The 21685-nt window shown below is 38.9% G+C and overlaps 1 protein-coding gene across 1 annotated transcript; it reads right to left on the bottom strand.

The window, feature by feature from the left end:
* Window positions 1-1656: 1656 nt before the first annotated feature.
* On the bottom strand, window positions 1657-20376 carry Lipm (lipase family member M). The gene is made up of 9 exons (XM_076834592.1): window positions 20230-20376; window positions 14839-14956; window positions 11531-11729; window positions 10571-10680; window positions 6915-7051; window positions 6616-6762; window positions 5383-5454; window positions 4454-4525; window positions 1657-1926 (listed from the first exon to the last, which is right to left on the bottom strand). Exons 1-9 carry the CDS (start codon window positions 20374-20376, stop codon window positions 1657-1659), a joined length of 1272 nt encoding a protein of 423 aa, XP_076690707.1.
* Window positions 20377-21685: the final 1309 nt, after the last annotated feature.

Genomic DNA, 21685 nt, shown 5'->3' with positions numbered 1-21685 from the left:
ACCTGATAGGTCTTCCAGTCCTGATAGGAGCTGGAACTGAACAACAAAAAATGGTCCCTATTCTTTATTAAAGGGGGAGTACATCAGAGGCAGGGGTAAGGTTTCAGCAGGAGGAATCTTGCTTCTGAGTGTGTCAGGGGTCTTGCAATAAACAGGTTGATTGGCATTTTGTCAAGCTACACCCATTTTCAAGAGGCTGTGTGGTTCCAGTGGGTCATCCCATCTCCAAGGCTGTGCTGAACTTGTGATGGAGCTGGATAGGAAGCCACATGAACCAAACATTCTCAAACCAGCAGGGTTGCCACTGGGAGTTCCTGATTCCAGGCTTTCCTGCCGAATGGCTTCCACATCACTTTAGTTCATGCACAGTTCATAGATGGCTCTTGGCTGTAGACATGGACTAAACCATACTATATTTGGTAACAAGTTAGTCTAAGGATGAAAGGTTTATTATCCTTGAACAGAACAAAGGTATAATAAAAAATCAAATCCAAGAAATATTTATTGAACTATGTACAGGCCCTGAGGTAAGTAGTAGTGTAGACATGATTATGAAGAATTTAAGTGTGTCTACATAAATTATTCAAGATTCTTTAGCATTGAATGGAGTTACCAGGTGAGCCTGGGGATGAAAAAAATGTAAATTTCACACAGCAGTACACTTTAAAAATTATACCTTCATCACACACCAATGTACTTTCAACAGTATACCACTGATGTACACAGTATATTTTTGATAGGTTTCCGAGGAGATTTTTCAAAACAGCATTCTTTGAAACTGTGAAAATTGAACAGTTTTCTAAAGAAACAAATCTACATAAGAATGAGTTGGAGAGACTAAGAGTGACTTACTCGTGATCAAAATATAAGATACTGAACAATTTATTTCATTATGTGCATGACAGTAAAACATTTTCTTCCTTTCTTAATTATTAGAGGTAGAGAATTGGGCCAGTAGGTCTCCTAGCAACAGTCTATAAACCCTCAAACAGGCATAAACTAGAATTGAGGGGCTGATATACACATATGTGCTATATGCATTTATTGGAAAACTCATAAATATCCTCCAGAATTATCTAATTATCTTCTTTAAGATATAACTATAAAGCATGGCCCTATTCTGAGAATGTTTAATATATTTTAATCACACTGTACCTTGATTTTTTGTTGTTGTTAAAACATCCTGGCTTTCTTAGGTAGTACCCTGTCTATAGTAACAAAGTGCAAATGTCATCTTATTTTGTCAAAGTTAACAATAATTCAGAGATTTGTGACCTCAATGTCTGTCCCAATTTGTCATTTTACTTTACTGCTTCAAAAATATGACTTACAGAAAAAAAATGTTATAAGGAGGTTTCCCTGAATGATGTAGGGAATATAGAGATACTTTTTGGTATCTCTATATTAGGAAGAACCTACTCTTCAAGATGGTAGAAAATCTAATAGCACAGAAAACTTGAATTTACCAAGTTAGTTTAGTTTAACTAATCGGAAAAAAATTAAGTAATGGTTTTAGTGCCAAAGGCAAAAATATCAAGGAATGTATACTGTATCTCTGCCCTCTCTTCTACTTTTTCTGGAAATTCCCCTTAAAATTCTCTACCCTTGGCCCTAACCCCATAAGATTGTCCCCAAAACTTGTCAGCATCAGAGGCTTTACAGTGTGATCTTGCAGGTTCCCTGGGAAAGGTTGATCTCCTCCTGCTTCATCAGATGTATGATCTCATTGTACATACGGTGAGGAGCATCCAACCCCCAGATGAAATCCACATGAGCCCATTCAGGAATGTTCTTGTGGTAGATGAGGTTGGTCACTTCAGAGAGCAGTGTCTTCACATCTTCTGGATTTGAAAGCCAGTCCTGACCTCCCGTCCACATCGCTGTCGGGACTGTCATATCTCGAACTTCATATTTCACAGGTGTTGGCTAGAGAGAAAGAAGAGTTTTAACTTGAAATAGTTTTAACTTGAAATATTTGAACTTCCAAGCTCATAATTTATATTTCAAATAAATACAATAAACATGACATGTATTGTGGTGAAAGATGCATGGGCTTTAGAGCCATTGGAATTCCAGTAAGAGTTTCTGGCTGGGGATGTAGTTCAGTGGTAAAGCACTTGCCTAGCAGGCACAAGGGCCTGGTTTCACTCCCCAGTACATAAACAAACAAACAAACAAACAAACAAACAAATAAAAATTTTGTTCCAGCTCCTTACTTTAAGGTGAAATTACCTAATATCATTAAACCTGTTTCTTCATCTATGAAATGGGGATAATTACAAGATCAAATGAGAAAACATTACCTTCAGTTTGTGGGTGATTGTGGTGCTGAGAATGGTTCCTTAAGAATTTGGAGTCGTAGACTAATTTAGATATAAAAGGTTGGAATAGTCTATGGAGTCAATCATATTTTTTCCTCAGGACCTGGTGTATGCCCTGCACACATTCTATCACTGAGCAACATCACCATCCCCTACACTTTATGGATTAGACACTGAATAACGTTTAATTATTTCCTAGTAAATGTATTGCAGATAAATTACATTTTAAAATAATGTCCCTGTTAGTGTTTAAAGATAATTTCACAGATGCTTCAGCAGGCAAGAATTAGAAATATTCTACATAGAAAGGCAAGAAATCCTACTGGGAAGGCCTCTGGATCCTCACAGAAACTAAATGATCACAAGCATCCCTTGGCACAGGCCCAGCTTGACTGCACCTCCAAACACTTAGGGAAATCACAAATTGACCTCTGACACTCAGGTAATTTGATAAGGTCGGGTTAAATGCCTGTTCTAACCCCAATTCCCTGTTCTGCTCAAATTATGCAAAGAAGGGTTATAATCTTTCTATTTCCTTGAAATTTCAAGCTGGGCTAGTAAATATGCTTGGCAGTCTGAGTCCTTGAGATTAATTGGCATCCAGAATTTTCCATAGAATTGGCTCATTTCTTATCACAAAATTCACTATGGTATCCCAGCACCAAACTTAGACACCCTTCTTTGTCTTCATGGTTCCTTAAGAATTTAGAGTCATAGACTAATTTAGATATAAAAGGTTGGAATATTCTATGGAGTCAGTCATATTGTTTTTTTCATCTTACATGGAAAGAGATTGAACTAAATGTCCTGTCCAGGTCCGTGTTGCCCTGATTCTATGAGCCCATTCTATGTGTTTTATTTCCTTTTCCTTCTATTACCATTTTCTGGTGTCTACTCTGTATGAATCATTTCTCTAGGACTCAGTCCACAAATGTTGATAAATTAAAACTATCTCAGAACAGTAACTCTTTCTCTAAAGATATATATATATATTTAAGGTGACAAGTAAAGAAGGATCTAAAAAGAAGTAGTTGATAGCTGATTGAGAGTTTGCTATCCAGGGATAACTCCATAATCTGTTCAGTTTCCTAGCATTTTCTGTCTAGATGGATGTATAGAATGGATGTTAAGTAGGATGTGAGTTTCTCAGAGTAAGATGAGGCTGTTTCCACTCTTCTCCCGTATTTTGTTTGTATGATCAATATTTATTTACCTTCACATCTATGCTAACCAATAATCCTCAGTGAAAGTTTAATGACCAAAATAGCCTCCTTATCCAATTCTGATCCTCACACTCCTATTTTTTATTTATTCCATAGTACTGGCTACATATTTGCTTGGTTACTAATATTCTTTTTCATATTTGTAACTTACAAGTTACAAATTCCTTAAAAGTATAATCAGGAATAATTCTTAAGAATTTCTTAATCCAATAATTTAAAAAATATATATTTGGTGCCAGGGATTGAACCCAGGGTTGCTTAACCACTGAGCCACATTCCCAGCTCTTTTTATATTTTATTTAGAGACAGGGCCTCACTAAGTTACTGAGGTTGGCTTTGAATTTGCAATCCTCTTGACTCAGCCTCCAAGCTACTGGGATTACAGGTGTGCACCACCGCACCCATCTTAATTATTTTTTTATTTTAAAGCTAAGTGAGTCCTGATGAATCAAAGAAGCTTACCCACTATCACACAAGCTTATATAGCAGAGGCAAGACTAACACAGGAATCCTCAATTGCCATTCTTTTTTATTGTGTCATACAACAACCTCATAGTCCCATTCCCATTAGTCTGCTTGTTTTGATCAGAAGAGGATTGTTCTACTCTCCCTCCTAGACAATACTCATCCCTAGACTAAATCTCCCTCATCTTGTTCCAGAGAGGCCCCGTGTCTTGCTCACAAGGAAGCCTTAGCAAAAATTCTTTCTATTCCATTTTAGAAGCCAAGAGGTCTCTTGGCTAAGCTGTGAATTTTTTTCCATTTTCAAATGCAGTCAAACATGAACTCTCATTTCCTTCTTGAACTCTTGTATTTTATTCCCACCCCTGAACTTGCCTATCATTGTAATTTCTCTCTCACACATTTCCAAAGGATATGTGTATAGCAGATACTCTTTGTCTTTCTTACCTGATTGCCTTTCTCCAGATTTTTGGTCTCGCTCCCCCAGTCAAATGCTCGGAGTTCCCCAGAATTCACTGCCTAGGAGAGAAAAATTTACCAGATATTCAAATGTGGTGATGGGGTGGTGGAAATATGCTACCGTAACATCTGAAACTGTGAGGGAAATAGAGAACAAGACCCTTTGAGCTGCTCTTCCATTCTGGGATAATCTTTAAGAAAGTGCAAAGGCAAGAACCGAACTCTCTCAGGGAAAGAGACGGACTGCAGAAACATCTGACCACCACATTAGCAACTCCAGGAAGTGCACCCTCAGTGTAATCCATGTGGGTAGGTATTTGACACAATTCTAGAGGTTACAATGGGAAAGTGCCCCCCCCACACCCCGAACTGTGCAATGTGGTGATTCTGGGAGATAGTGACTAAAGCTTAATTCAATTTAGAATTTTTCTTTGATTTTGATCATGCAATATTTTTCTACACACACACACCTCACAGACATACATACAAAGAGCTTTTTCTTCTGAGATTATAGGTGAAGTCTACAGTGCAGTGGACTTCTGTGAAAATCTCTCTGGGCCCCTAGGCCCACCTGAGTATTTTTGTTCCTACTTGATTCTGCTGTTGGAGAAGCCACAAGGGGAATGTGGAAACATAATTTCTTCCAGGCATGTCTTTGAAGTGGATAGAGACAGAGAAGTTTCTCACATAGGCCATCTTATTTTTAAGATCTTCTGTAGATGTCCTTAAACCATTCCTGTCCTTTCCTCTCATTCTCCTGATCTATATCAAGTCCACTATAGAAACCCATCAGTGACCAGATTGCATATCATCATGGAATAAACACAAACCCCAGAACTGTCAAAAGGGCATCCTTGGACTATTCCAGACAAAATGTGCAAGAGACCTTAGAAAGACTACAAATCCAACATTCTCACCTGGCTCCAGTGTAAAATATTTTGCACAGATGTCCCAGCAGGAGTGTGGGCAACATACACATTTGCTCGACTCTGTAACACAGCATGAGTGGTTTGTGAGACATGGAAAAACTGACAAGATGTGTACCTAGTCAAGACCAAATCTCTATATAGAGACACCATCAAATTATTAGTAATTACCTATTAGACAGTAATGTACATATGCACATCAATAAAATATCACTAAATGTATTCTCAGGCACCTACATTTTTCATCTGAGAATAGCTTCCCATTAGAACTGACTTATTCACTTAAAAAATAATACTAGAGATATTTAGAATGAGGACTCTGGAATTGGGTCTAACTCTGCTGCTTAATTTTTTAATTTGGGCAAGTAATTTAACTCACTACATTTCAGTATACTAATCTGTAAAGTGAGGATACTGATAATATTTATCGCATAGGTTTGTTATTGGGAGTAGCAGCTGACACATAATGAATATCTATCAAATGGTAGCTATAAGTGAAATTATCAATTGAAAAAACAATAAAGTTCAGGAATTAAAGATCTGTTCCGCCAGCTGCTGACAGCCCTCCACCGACTGTCCTGATTGGGATCACCCTGGCTTCTGAGAAATGCCTGTCCAATGCCTCCCTCATTACTAGTGTGGCCTGCATTAAATGAGATGTGGAATATAAAAACCAGTCCTTTCCTCCCAACTTGGGACAGGGCTGAAGGGTCACCCTATCTTCATGAATCCCTGTAGAATCCACTGAGGTTTTTTCCTGAGACTGCAGCAATGCTTCACATTTTCACCCACCAAATCTTGTGTCCTTCCTTCTCTGGGTGATATCTCAAGAGCAGATCTCAAAATCATTCCACACAAAAATCTCCAACTTAATCTATTTGCCGCAGAAAACCCATCCTGTAACACTTTCCAATTGATAGCTATGTCTGAGCCAAGTTGAAACTCTCAGATGTCCCATCACAGAACTTAAACCAAAAAGACCCCAGTGGAAAGAAGAGGTGGATGACGCATGGCGGTTCCCTCTGTTGACTTCTAATCTTCCATCTGGAATCAAAGCTTTGTAGCATTTCCTAATAATTTGAAAACTGAAAATTACTGGGTGTACATCTTTCCTCTTTACTGTCTTCACTGGCAGTAGTTCACATCCCAGGAGCGACACTAGTTATGCCCAGCTTTGCTTAGGAGACTTGGAAGACTAAGCTTGGAGACTAGGCTCCTACTTACCATGTTCATATTGTTCGTGTTAAATCCTCCCAGAAGTAGTATGATATTGCTACAGATTTGGTCAAGGATCACCTGGCCACAAAGGTAAATAACAAACTGTCTGAAAAATCTGGTCTGGTACAGAAATTCTTTTTTGCCAAACAATCCCTGTGAAAATATGAAGTAAAATAGGAATCATTAAAGTATGGGCAGTAAAAAAAAAAAAAAAAAATTCACTATAACTTAAAAGCTTATATTTTAGAAAACTTGGCTGAAAGACTCTTCTCCATACACAAGGGATTATCTGAGGTGTCACCTACCCTGATCATCATATCTGGCAGCAACAAAAATTTGGTCCCGGGGCTCTTTGAATATTTAACAGTGGCTATGGGTGCTAAAGCAAAATACATTTTGATTTTCTGAGCCAGCTCTGGCATCGTGGAAAATGCAATAAAGCCTGTAAGAGAGAAATACTTGTCATCATGGACACAGAATATCCTAGAACCTGTAAAAAGGATATTTGTTAAAATATTTTAATAATTAAGTGTGATTATATCTTAACTTTCCTTCTATAAAATTATAAACTTCTGGCGGGGCAACAGCAAAGACTCCTCTGTGTTCCTATGATATTTGCTTTCAATCAATAAGTTCTCCATTGAATTATTGAATACACAAAAATTTTGACTTTGAGAAAAAATATACATGTTGAGGTAATTACATGCTGGACACTTTACTGGGAAACTTCATGGTTCTTACCTCATCTAATTCCCAGAATTGAGCTTATTTAAAAAAAAAAATTTAAAAATCCACTTTATAATGAAAGAAACAGAATTTAAGAAATCACCTTGCTCTGTAAGAGGTATGTTCTGCAACAATGAGCATAGGGGTCACAGGGTTTGGGTTGTTTTTTCTTGATCCCTAACTTTTCTGGAATACAAACTGTAGCATAGTCTTATAGACAGTTACTTGTCTAATGAACTAGATTCCAGTTCTTATTTATGCCTTAGATTTGGCATAAGATCTTGGTTAAATCAGTCTGTGACTCAGTTTCTATATCTGTAGAATAAAGACAAATTCCTCAAAATTTAGGGAAGATCTTTATGGAGCCCATGGGAAAAAGAGAAATTACCCAAAGCCAGGATGTTGTCATTATATTTTAAATACCATGTGTCTGTTTTTTAAAAGTCTGCACATGCTCTGCCTAGGGTGGTATTTGCAGTTTGAGGAATCAGTGAAGCTGGGCATAGAAAAACTAGCATCACATGACTTCAGGCTAGTTCCTGGAAGGTTAGGGTTAGCATGAGGAAGAGGTTCTTTCTCTACTTTTCCCTCCATCTGATTAGGTTTGGCAACCTCATGCAAAGAAAGGCAGGCACAGAAGTGACATGTTATTACCTTCTGCTCTCTCAGTTACACCATCAACAGGAATGGGTGGAAATACACAAACTACACCCTACCTTAAGCCTGAGCAGAATAGAACTCCCCTCAATGTCAACATCTGAGAACTCTAAATAACCCCTCCCAGCACTACCTCTCTGAATGCAAAGCAAGTTCAAGTTCTCCATATTAACAGCTCCATGGTTTACCACTTGAAAAACCTCATGCTTTCTTGCCCCTTCTTTCCTCTGAAAATAGCACCTATCCTTGTCATCAGCACCTTGCCTTCATGTGAAATTGAACCCTGGTAGAGTGAAGCCTGGTGAATCACATCATCCTCAACAGACGCTGACAGCAGCATTATGATTTACACAGACAAGAGAGAATCAAATAAAAAATAGTGAATAAATAGTGAATTATTCTGCAATGCTTGCCCTCCTTTGGAGTCAGGTTGTTCCTGTGTGGTAAACTACATGTGCTCTCTGTTTAATAAAAGTCAGTGACCAGAGGCTCTGGCCATATGTTTTTTAGTCTTTGCCAACCAGGTTTGTCATGAGTCTCAGCCTCCTTTCTTAGGATGTATTTGCCAGGGCCAATCAACTTACAGCAGAGATCCAAATAATTTGATACAGAAGGGGCTTTCTTAGAAAATGTTTGCCTTACATATATGTTGGATTTCCCTCTTTTAATTGTGGTTCCTTTTTCCTTGAAACTTCTCAAAGTGAGTATGTAAACTACTTTATTTTCCTTACTTGCTTGAGGACAGAGCCCAAACCTTACTTGCTTGAGGACAGAGCCCAAACCTGAGTAATTTCAGAGGAAGGCAAAGAGGCCACTTGAAGATAAAGAGCCAAAGGTGAACTCATGGCTTGCTGATGATGTTTAATGGTCATTGTGAAAGATTGTAGAAGCAAATCACCTGGCAAGTCAGCATCCAAAGACAAAGTGACAGAATAGACCACTGAGGTCTCAGAAACATGGTTTCAGACTGATGGCATGGTATATTGTCACATCAAGGGAACAATACGCAACCTTCGAATTAACTAAAGGCTGGTTGAAGTGTCCCCACTATTGGCTTTGAACTTAAAATCCTCCTGCCTTAGCCTTCTGAGCCACTGGGATTACAGGCATGCACCAGTGTGCCTGGCAAAAGGCTATTATTATTATTATGAAGTATGATGATGAACCTATCATCCTAGAGGTCATCTATTTTTGTTTTTAGAATAATTTGACATTAAGAATGTCTCTGGAGGTGGCAGTAAAGACTCTTATAGGAGTTAGCAATGTGTATATAATTCCTATTCACCTTATGAACCTCACTGTACAGTGATTATTTAGCATGAGTTTTGAGTACATGGGTACAGGCCCTGGCTTAGAGCCTACTGTATAAGCACTTGTTTAAGCTCTTTCAATGAGCCACAAATTATTCATCTATAAAATAGGGATACAAATATTTCCCACATATTCTTGTGCAGAGACAAAGCAAAATGATGCATATGTAAGGGGTGGCAGTTAGTAAGTGTTCACAAAAGGCAATTATTTATTTATTTTAAGGGGTATCAGGTATTGAACTCAGGGGCACTTGGCCACTGAGCCACATCCCCAGCCCTATTTTGTATTTTATTTAGAGACAGGGTCTCACTGAGTTGCTTAGTGCCTAGGCATGTGCTGAGGCTGGCTTTGAACTTGAAATCCTCCTGCCTTAGCCTTCTGAGCCACTGGGATTACAGGCATGCACCAGTGTGCCTGGCAAAAGGCTATTATTATTATTATTATGAAGGCTTGCATGATATAAAGATGTTATTAAAATACAGATGCCAAAGGGGGCCCAAAATTAAATTGTTTACAAAACCATATATTTCCATAATAATGAGTATAAACCTTATCCTGGTGGCTGGACACAGCTGTCCTGGTTAAAGAATGAGTATTACTTACAGTAAGTGACTGCTCACTTTTCTCCTTCGAAAAGTGTACCCTGGCCTATATCTTAGGGTTTGGCCTCAGGATGAGGGTAAAGAGATCTCTCTCTGGAAAGCTGCCTCCTCACATCACATGCCATGCCTCCTGAAATACTTCTGCCTCCTAATCTAAGCCTATCACACTTCACCTATTGACTTTGATCTGATAAGGAGCGAAGATGACCACAATCTCTGTCTCCCCAGGTAAGTGTTCTGGATCCTATGGGCCACCTATTAAGTCTTTCACAAAATCATCCAAAGCAAAAGGATTTCAGACACTGATTTTACATACATCATCATATCGAGTAGTCCAACAGTTCTAACACTGCTAAGAGGGAGTTATTATCCCCATTTTGTAGATGAGGAAACTGGGGCCAGAGGAGTTAGAGAATCTGCTGAAGGATATTTAGGTATGGGTTGGCAAAGACAATATTTTAATCCACATCTCTCTGATTTCAAAGCCCTTGCTCTTTCTACCATACTGCATCCCTCCCTCAATTCAATTCCTGTTCCTCTCAGCTCAGTTTTAAAGAGAAAACCATCCAATCAGAAAGAAGTATGAGGGAGTGATTCCAGGCACAGCTTGTGCCAAAGGCTCATGTCTCTTCTGAGCATACAAACCTGATGGACTTTGAACCTACCTATGGTGGTGCCCTGTGAATAGCCGACATAATAGATCTTTTTCTGGCCCGTTTTCTGCAAAATAAAGTTTATCACTGCAGGAAGGTCAAACCTAGCCATCTCATCATAACTACAAGGGGAAAAGACAAAGTTATATGAAAAATTATGATCAAATACAGACAGAATTACTGCCCCCTCCCAGGATTTGCAAATAAGCTCTTGACTGGTCAGCCCTGATAGCTCATCACTATGCCCCTCCCATGACTCAGATGGACTTGCTTCAAACTTGCCATCCATGGGTGTCACTGGGTTCACAGGCTGTCAGTGAACCTCTCTGCGTTCTCCAGATGTTATCATAGAACAATGGTCATCAGTGAATATTTATTTGAGCACACGATCCACCTCCTAATGGAGGGGTCCTCTTACACAGTTAGCAGAACAGCAGCAGGTCATACAGATTCCTTTATAGGAAACATATTAAAGACATGGAAGGAACTCTTTGATGAAATGTATAAAGAGAAGGTTGAATATCAATATATAATTTAGGTAAAAACAGTAACTATTTGTTAGGCCATGAGAGATGTTAATTAAATCGATGGCCCCCAAGGTATAACAGTCCCCCCCTCCTTTATATGCCACCTGGTCTCTTCTCCTTTTGGGGGCCACTCCCCTTGTTATCATTCATGGAAGTCAGTCTCAGGATACCCATCTGCAAGGAAATGGGTCTACACTTCTCTCATTTTAGCCTCAATCACCTGACACCAATGAGCATTTTCTCTCCATTAGCTAGACCCAACTTTCTATGTAGGGACCCAATATTCTCCATCTTCCCCCAAAGAATTACTAGTGAATTAAGAAAATTCAGGATTATCATATTAGGATATTGATGACACAACCAAAATGAATTCTCCAGAAACTAGAAGCTATAATTTTTTACCCAGTTCTCCCCAAGACATCCATATCTACCTTCCTCCATGTACCTGAAAGCCCAGAACTCATCTTGCTCTATGGAGAGGGTCTTGTGTTTCCGAGACCAGGTGTTTCCCCTGCTGTTCCCCATCCACACATCAAAACCAGCATCGGCCAGAATGAAGCCCAGGCTATTGTTGGGTAGGTTGGAAATCCAGTTGCTGGCATCTCCAAGCAGGCCATGCTGCAGGAGCACCACTGGCCTGGAACCTGCAGTCAAGAGAAAATTCCACATGTGTAAAGTGCTCTCTGCCCTTCTTGTTATTCCCTAGTGTGCAAGGGTTTTCAGGAGAGACAAACCAAAAAATTATGAAAGGCTATGATCAGATACAGACAGAATCCTGATTCAGCTGCTTGATAGCTTAATTGTCTTGGCCCATTGATAAACACTTTTGTGTCTCAATTTCCTCATCATCAGTAAAATGCTTCTTTTTAATATTAAATATGATCAAGCACAAGGAAGAGATGGCATGATGCCTGACCACGCCTACCCCACAAAAAAAACTCAAAAGGAATAAAATTCAGTTTCCATTGTTGTTTTTATTTATTTATTATTACTGGTGTTGTCTGTGCTCCTCAGAAAATATTAGAAGTGCCCCAGTAGAGAGTATACTATACATATATATTGATTAAGGGTCCTTCATGTCAAAAGGACCCTCAAGCCAGCTTGAAGGTGAATTTCAGCATCAAAATAAAGTTACAGTAAGGAATGATATCCATATAATAAACATATAATAAATTAAGAATAGCCCAGAAGAGGCAAACGGGATCTACAGGAACAATATCAGCCACTGGGGGGATTGTTCCTCCAACTGGACTAGAAGGCTGCTTCCTTGAACCCCAAGCTGTTCAGCATGAGTGAACTGTGTAACTCAGCAGGGTATGAGAAAGCAAACTTGTTCCATGAACGGGGCTGCAGGCTGAACCCCATGCTTAGTAGTTGCTAATTGCTTTAAAGTGGCATGCCTTGCTCACCTTTCAGGATCTGTGGGGCTTAGTGAAAAGTTCTCTCCATGTTCCTAGGCAATTCATTTTTTTTCTTTTATACAGAATCCATTCATCCTTTTAAAATATATTTATTAGCACCTACAATGTGCTCAATAGTCTTACTGCCTTGGAACAAGATAGATGAAGTCCCTGTTTCCACTGAGATTACCCTCTGGTAGGGGAGAGACAGATGATACACTAACAAGCAATTCTCTGCCATATTAGGGAATATTAAATGCTGGAAGGAAAAGAAAGCCGGGTAAGGGGCCAGCTGTGACCAGATGGCAAGGGGTTGCTGTTTTGAGAAGGTAGGTCAGGGAAGAAGGGCCTGGGCAAGCTGCATAGACATCTGATGGTCCAAGTGAGAACTTAAGTTCAAAGGCACTGAGGTGGAAACATGTTGGACATACATAAAGTACAACTTGGTCTCTAGTGTAAAAAAGGAGTTGATTTTCAAAAAATAACATGAGTAAAAATTGGAACAAAACAAGAACCCTGAAGCTTATTTTTGCTGAAGGCCAACAGTGTTTCCCAGTATTTTCTGATTCTAGTTAAAAACAAGGACTACACTGGCAAACAGATATGGATCTGAGTGCAACATTCTAGCAAGTGCTAGCACAGACTTTCTGGAAGTGATATAACCTCTGTGAGTGGCAGTTTCTTAGGGTTATGGTGAACCTTAAATGATAGTAAAGCATTTACTATTGTACCTAGTATATAAGAAGAACTTAAGAAATGATATTATCTAGACTGGGGTTGTAGGTCAGTGGTAGAGTGCTTGCCTCGCATGTATGAGGCACTGGGTTTGATCCTCAGCACCACATAAAAATAAATAAATAAAATAAAGGCATTGTGTCCATCTACAACTAAAAAAAATCTTAAAAATATATTTAAAAAACAGAAATGATATTACCTGTATATGTGACAGATAATGTAGGTGCCACTGTAAATAATGAGCTAAAGTAGTAAAACAAAGAGAGCCAAATAAAATAGGAGATGAGAATATTTTAATTAGTAATGAAGATGAATTTTTTAAAGGCCAGTATTAGTTGAGCATCTCAAAAATTAAAAAAAAATTAAATGATACAAACTATACAGATGTATCAAAAATTTAAAATGTACATACACAGCTTGGTTCTTAAAAAGTCCTTAGTGAAAACTGAGGCAATCAAAAAACTAGGAAAGGAACCACCATCTGACCTAGATCCCACTCTTTGGTGTATATCCAAAGGACTTAAAAGCCACATTAATGTTCAGAATTGCTAAGCTATGGAGCCAACCTACTTGCCCTTCAATATATGAGTGGATAAAGAAATTCTGGCATATGTACACAATGGAATATTATTCAGCCATAAAGAAAAATGAAATTGTGACATTTGCCAGTAATGGGTAGATCTGAAGACTATCAGGCTAAGTAAAATAAGCCAATCTCAAAAAACCAAAGGTCAAATGTTTTATATGATACATAGATGCTAACCCACAATAAGCGGGTGAGGGGAAGAACAGAAATTCAGTGGATTAGACAAAGGGGAATGAAGGGAAGGGAGGGGAGATAGGAAAAGAAAGGACAGTGGAATGAATCTGACATAATTTTCCTATGTGTATTTATGAATACACCACAGTGAATCCCACTATTGTGTATAAACATAAGATTGAGATCTTAATTAGAATTATACATACTCCATGCTTTTATAATATACCAAAATGGATTCTACTGTCATATATAACTAAAAAGAACCAACAACAACAACAAAAAAACAAAGGAAGAAAAACGAGGAGACATTTTAAATATTTAAAGTGCTCTTTTCCTGGGGAATGCAGCTTATAAATGTGAGGTGGTGAGCGTGATAGAGTTTCCACTCTTCACCGGTATGGGTTGGTGAGGTCTGTTCTAGGGATCATCATTGAATATTCTAGAAAATTTATACAGGAGGACTTTGGGGAAAGAGTTAAGTGCTAGAAGAGGTGAAGAAATGAATTTTTATTGAAGGTGGTTTATCTTGTTTTGGATTTTGTTTGTTTGTTGGTGCTGGGGCTCAAACCTAGGGCTCATACATGCTAAGCACAAGCTCTACCACTGAGCTACCCCTCCAACTCAGTCTATAGATTTTTTTTTTTTAAAGCAAACACTATGTTTATTTGAGATAATTGATGGGTGTGGGGTGGGATAGGGTGGTGGTGATGGAGATTCTGGGGAAACTGACACCATCCTTTGACCAGACTGATGGATCCCTGGCTGCACTAAGAATCCTGACTTCTACAAACAGAAATCACAAGGAAGTCATAGCTATAAGGAAGCTGTTGTGTTGGGGTGACACTGGGCAAACCATACCTTTCTTCTTAAGTGATAGTAGGCCTTGAGGAATTCTGTTAATGGAAAGGATATACCCATCTTCAGTTGCAACTTCATATTCCTCACAGGGGTAGCCTTTATGGAGAATGATTTCGCTCTATGGAAAAAGCACAATTTATTTCTGAATTCAGCTTTATATGGCTGTACTCGCAAGGATTCAAAAGAAAGCATTGATTCTTGGATGCTGAAAGACATAGATAAAAAAGCCCTTGATTTTCCTAAACCATGTTACCTAAAAAAAAAAAAAAAAAAAACAAAACAGCCAACCCTCTCCAGTCCTCACTTTTTATGATGCTGGGGGTTGACTCCAGGATCTCAGCCAAGCTAGGCGAGTGAGCTACATTCTCCCTCACTTTCTGTATTTTTAATATGGAACCTGGACTGAAGTGATGGTTCTCAAAGAGTGGGCCCAAAGCATCAGCATTACTTGGGTACTTGTTAGAAATGCAGATTATCACATTCCAACCAAACATACTGAATTGGGAACTCTAAGAGGGCCCAGTCTTTTTGTTTTAACAATCTTTTAAAGGAATTCTAATGCATTCTATTGTTTGAGAAGCGCTGGATGAGAACACTGATTCCAAAAATCGAATATGCATCAGAATCATCCAGGGCATCTAAGCATACAGATTCTTGGTTCTACTTCAAGTTAGAAATCAGGTGATTCTAATACAGCCAGCAGGGACTTATTCCAGAACAATTTATGAGAATCCCTGGGCCATGCCTTCCCTAAGGTTCTTTCCAGTTCTAAAACGACATACTCAAGAGCAGCGATTCTTAACAAGTTTAGATTAAAGAGCCCTTATGAATTCAAGGCTTTAATGATATACACATGGACACACAAAAATGTATTTGCATATAATTTCAGGGGTTTCAGATCCTTGTTGCCTATATATGGGCTCCTGGTTAAAAGTCCCTACTCCATGCACTGGTTATATGTAGAAACCTCTTTGTAAAATAGGAAGCTGCAGAGATCACCTAAGCATCCTCACTGTTCTTGCTCACTGTCATCATACAGAGAAGCAGAGAACTATTTTTTTCAAGGATGCTTTAAAATGAGCAAGAGAAGAGAAGCCAAATTCCAAATGCCTGACATAGAATAGAGCCTGGTCATTAAGAGGAAAGCCCTATGGTCCTACTGTTCAAGATTAAATCCTGACTCTAACACTAATACAAAAATTGACCATGTGATCTTGGGAAATTTGATTAAATTGTTTTCATTTGTTGGTTCATACTGCATAACAGTGCTGTAAAAAGATAATAAACATATATCACTAATTACCAAATGCCTGGCATTTGGTAGTATGTCCTCAATTGATATTGGCTGCTACTGTAATTAAAACTTAACCATATCTTATGGAATGTAGTGTGTGTGTGTGTGTGTGTGTGTGTGTGTGTGTGTAGCACCATTTCATACTTCTTTTAAAATTTTCAGCATGCATCAGAATTACTTAGCTTAAATCATAAATTACTTAGCATTAAATCATAAATTGCTGGACTCTACTCTCAAAGTTTCTAATAGAGACAGTATCCAATGACATTTCTTTTTTCTTCTTCTTTTTTTTTTTTTTTGGTACTGGGAATTAAACCTATGGGCTCTTAACATCCACATCCTGGCCCTTTTTATTTTTTGAGATAGTGTCTCATTAAGTTACCTAGGGCCTCACTAAGTTGCTGAAGCTGGCTTTGAACTTTCAATCCTCCAGGATCTTAAGCAGCTGGTGTCCAGGTGTGGGCCATTGTATCTGGCCTCAATGACATACCTTCCCAGGTAATGCTGATTCTGCTGGTCTGGGAACTAACATTCAAGGATCACTATTGGAGACTACTTAGGAAGATAAAATAAATATGTAAAACATCAGAACAGAGAACTGTGACAAGTGTTTATTTAGAGGTTATTTTTCAATGAGGGTTGAGAGATGTGAGTAAAGGAGAGAGTAAAGGAATCATAAGTGGGGAGAGCGTCAGGAGCAGGGCTAGTCAGGCAAGACCCTGTGAAGGAAGGATTTGAGCTGGGCCTTGAGGACTGGTAAGAAGTTACTTAAGGGAACTGAGGAAGTAGGTATTGTGGGCATGGGCATCCCAGCGTCAGGGAACATTGTTTACAGATAGTCAACAGATGCATGACAGTAGTAGAACATACTTTTTTTTAATATTTATTTTTTAGTTTTAGGTGGACACAATATCTTTATTTTATTTTATGTGGTGTTGAGGATCGAACCCAGCGCCCTGCGAATGCCAGGCAAGCGCGCTACTGTGTGAGCCACATCCCCAGTCTAGAACGTAAATTTGTGGGCATAAAAATACAGGCCCAACATAGTCTGAAGGATGGGATACTGCTTCTCAACTTGCCAGTTTGCATAACCATTTTTGAGGGTAGTTCATCAATATATGTACATATTTTTAAACTCTAAATAAATTTAACTTTTTAATTTAATTGTAAATTCACAAATTAGAACTGTATTTGACATTTAACTTCGAATCCCATTGTCCATTCTTCAAAATTTAACTTAAGGAAAAAAATCAGATATATATATTAAAGCATAATGATAAGGATGTTTATGCCAGCATTATTTATAGAAATAAAAAATTATACTGGGACATTGGTTAAATGAACATTCTGGTGGATGCTGAGAAGCTCTTCCCAGATCCCCCTTCCTTGAAGCACTTGTCCTATCTGCTGTTGTCAGCAGAGAGCCTTGGCTGTACCCTCTTAAGGGATGGCCTCAACTGTGAAGAATCACTTTTTTTCAAAGGCACCTGCCTTCCTGCCACATTCAAAGACTGATTTGTTTGGGGTACAAAGACTGGGCATCTCAGTCCAGATGCTTCTAGTTCTCAAGCTCCCCAGGGGGTTTATTGAGGCTATTTCAGAGTCCAAATCATAATGCACAGTCTACCCATTCCTGCTACTCCTTTCCACAGCTGTTGATCCCAAAGCGCTCACTCACCCTCTCTCTCTTTCTCTCTCTCTGTGGTGTGTGTGTGTGTGTGTGTTTGTGTGTTTGTGTGTGTGTGTATGTGTGTTTGAGACAGGACAGGGTTTCACTCTATTTGAGACTGGTCTTGAACTCATGTACTCCAGTGCTCCTCTTGCCCCAGCCTCCCAAGTAGCTGGGACTACAGGTGTGCACCACTGCACCCATCTCTAAGGGTTCTCCTCAGAAAACAACCCGAACATCAATTCTGCCTTACAGTCTGTCTGCTCCCCCGAGAACCTGAGAAAAATATACAACCTCCCCCAACAAATGGAACTTCATGCGAGAAGTTGAAATGATGTGCTTAGAAGGTTATTTAAACTCTTTGGGAAATTCTCATGACATAGATGAAGTAGAAAAAAAGGTTAGAGAACAGTCAATTGCATGGCACTCTTCCTCCTTGCTTGAGATAGCAGAAAAAGTCATAGCTTTTAAAGAAAACAAGAGCATATATGACACAGTTGTTAGTGGGTAGTCCTGGGTCCTGGGTCTGTTAGTGATTATTGGTCTCCTTTGCATTTTCTCAGATTTTCTATAATGGAACATATTATTTTGTAATAACAAAAGATCTCAATGTTTAAAAGCCAACTCACCAGAGCCTGTCTTCAGCTCCTTGAAGATGGCATGTTCCCAGTTGCTCCATCTCTCCCACATGCTGACCTCTCGGCCACCACCCTCTTACCTAAGTCCTCTTCATCCTTTAGATGTCAGGTGAGAAACCCTACTTTAGCAACTTTCTTAACTTCCTGATTAGTTCCTTCTGTTTTATGTTTTATTCTTTGAATTCATTATTCTCCTAATTAGTAACTGGTAGTCTTTCCTGCTGGGTTGTGAGCTCCATGAAGTCAAGGCTTTTGATATTCTGAAATCTTTCTGTGACTTCAGTGCATAGCACCATATCAGGTGTCTAGTAGGTGCTCAATAAACACTTGCTAAAAATATATATGAATGAAGCCAGTTGTATACCAAAGTGTAGAATAGACTACAACCCATATTTATCAGGATACAGAGTCAAAATCAATTCAGATTCAACTATTTTTATTCTACGGATGAATTTACACCAATAATTATATAAACCTCCTGCTCAATGGCAGAGAACAATTCAATGGGTTTTATTCTTAATAAATCCTTCTTAAAGACCCAGTAGTATGGAGAGAGCTAGGAAGATTGTCTTTGTTGGTAGTCAAAGAAATTCCCTTCACATATAAAACAGAGGAATCTGTACAGGACAGTCTCAGGGCCCAAAAATGACTCCCCAAGGGTTTACACTAATATATTTACTATTTAGACAAACCATCTGTCAGTCATTGGGATGGTCAGAAGGAACCTGATAGTTAGCAGACTCAGAATATTTCTACTGCCTGTCAGCTTTAGAACTCACAAAAATAGGTTTTTATAAAAAAGAGTCTTAAACCTACAAAAACATATGTTAAGTTTCTTCTTTCTGGGGGGAATTAGATGAGTTCTTGTTGTGGACATTGCACACAATCATCTCACTCATCTCGAGGTAGCCCCTCCTCTTCCTCCTCACCTAGGAGGTTTTATTGTTTATTGCACGCACTGTGGTTATAATTATAGGCTTTGGAAAGTTTAGGCGGGCCTGAATTTAAATTGTAGCTCTGCCATGTACCAGTGTGGGGCCTTGTTTAACTTGCTTAACTTCTTCAATCTCAGTTTCTTGATTTGAAAAATGTGCATGATGTTATCTACTGCATAGGGCAGTAAAGACGAAATAAAATAATATCTTTGTTACTTTTAACACAATGTCTGCTATGGAATAAGGGTTGGAATTTGAAAGTAAGCTACAAAAAAAATTCCCTGGGAGATATAAAGAGGTGTGTCATTATTCATGCCTTTCATTCACAGGAGGCCTTCTCCAGAACTCACAGGATCCTTTTATTGTCATCAACAGAGTTAGCAGTCCAGAGCAGGGTGAAAAGCGTAGATTAGAATGGTACCAGATGCTACTAGAAGTAGGTGGCCGGTAGCAAGAAGTCAGGGCTGATACCTTACGTTGTGGGAGAAAGTGGAAAAAGAATAAAAGCACAGACAAAATGGGTCTGGGCAACCAGGGGTCTGAGGTTGGCCCCAAACACCTCAGTTACTTCTTGCTCAGAGGATGAACCTAAGAGTTAAAAGAAAAGATAAATTATGTGAAACCCAAAGGAAGGAAGCTGTTCACCCAAGTTTACTGAATTGGTGAAGCCCCAGATCTACTGACACCCAGTGTAGCCTTCTGTCCAGCCCAATTACCTATTTACCACTGTGCCCTGCTAGCATGAATCGCCACCAGATATAAATATATAATACACAATGCAGATATCACACAGATGATACATGAACACATAGGTCAGTCCACTTCCCCAAAACATTATGAAAACCCCCAACTTACAACATTCATGAATGCTTCTGGGTCCACAGCTATAGTAGGCATATGTCCTGAATTCACATTTCTTTGGAATAAATACGCCACCAGAATGAGAAGCCACATCTCCACTCTGTGTGAAACAATCCACACTCTTGACAAGATTTCTGACATGGTCCAACATCTGCATTTATTTTAAACAACTACATCTGAAGTCACAAGAGGGATCTACAGAATTCAAAATCCTTTTATATATTTCCCAGGTGCAATTCCTTCTCCAAATGCTCAAGTGAATTGAACAACTTAGTTCACAGGACAGAGTAGACTGGAACTGCCTAGGATGTCCCAACACCATTTGGCTCCTCCCGCTCCTCCCTCACACGACTTGTAATCACCAATCCTTCAACTTCTAGGTGTGTAGAATTTGCTTTGATGCAACCTGGAGTTTCATGCACATAATACAGCCCGTAAAATCCCTGTTCTTCATCACTGGGTAATGAGTTTTATGCACATGATACAGCCCATAAAATCCCTGTTCTTCATCACTGGGTAATAAGGACCGTAAGGAGCACCTCCCCACAACCCAGTTTATATTTTTCTTTGACATGTAGCAAGATCTGGAGCCTGCAGAGAACATTGCAAGTTTCTGTAGTCACATTCTGTAGCGTCAATGATTACTGTCCTTTGTTGAAGAATAACTGTAGTGAGAAATACTTTTATTTAAAATGTCAAAAATCACAAAGCATTTTCTAAATTTTAATGATGAGTGAGAACATTGAGTGGAAGAAAACAAACAAATCTATGTTTTAGTCCATTCTTGTCTAGTTCAATTAAACAGATACAAAATTTTCAATTTGGCTTGCAATCACTAGCTAATTGCCGAGAGACTGATACCTAGTAATGAAATCATCTGCAATAAATGAAATGGTGAGTTACAACCTAGTTATTTCCATGAACTGAAGTCCCAGTGCAATTGACTGTAAGGCAATATGAGCAATTCCTGAACCAATTAATGATTGAGCAGCTAGGAAAAGAGATTTGTTTGTTCTTTTAAGTAAAGATGTGTTAGATATTAGCAAAAAAAGATTAAAGTGAAAGATTTCTCTACTTTTATATCAACTCTTCAGAAATGAACTAACAGCAGCCATGCCAATTTGCAGACTTTGGGAATGTGGTGGGTGAAGAAGCCAAAGCTGGAACCGGAAAGATGAGTTTGTGAGTGTCTGCCCAAGTGACTCAGGCAAGACGCCGGCTGGCTGGATAGGTGTGAAAAGGTGAGCCTGCCATTCTTATCTGGACCCATCTGAACATCCCCATCATGGTTGATCTGTTGCATGCTACTGAAAAACAATTTGACCTAGTTAGCAAAGCAGAGAGATCACTGTCTAGCTCCACAGAACCCCCATCCTCAAAACGACTGAGTTCTTCAGGCAATTATGCAAAAGAACTTGGCTTCCACTGTTGACATTTCAAAGATTTTAAA

This window comes from Callospermophilus lateralis, chromosome 15 (genome assembly GCF_048772815.1).
Source record: "Callospermophilus lateralis isolate mCalLat2 chromosome 15, mCalLat2.hap1, whole genome shotgun sequence".
Lineage (NCBI taxonomy): Eukaryota > Metazoa > Chordata > Mammalia > Rodentia > Sciuridae > Callospermophilus > Callospermophilus lateralis.
Note: the sequence above shows the minus strand (reverse complement) of the source record. Positions and strands in the feature narration are given on the sequence as shown.

Excerpts from the sequence above, each read along its gene's own strand:
- Lipm (XM_076834592.1), bottom strand. The coding sequence starts at position 20,376 with ATGTCAGAAATCTTGTCAAGAGTGTGGATTGTTTCACACAGAGTGGAG. Across the intron at positions 11,730-14,838 it reads ACTATCACTTAAGAAGAAAG|GTTCCAGGCCAGTGGTGCTC; the intron begins GTATGGTTTGCC and ends TCTTGACTGCAG. Across the intron at positions 10,681-11,530 it reads GATGAGTTCTGGGCTTTCAG|TTATGATGAGATGGCTAGGT; the intron begins GTACATGGAGGA and ends TTCCCCTTGTAG.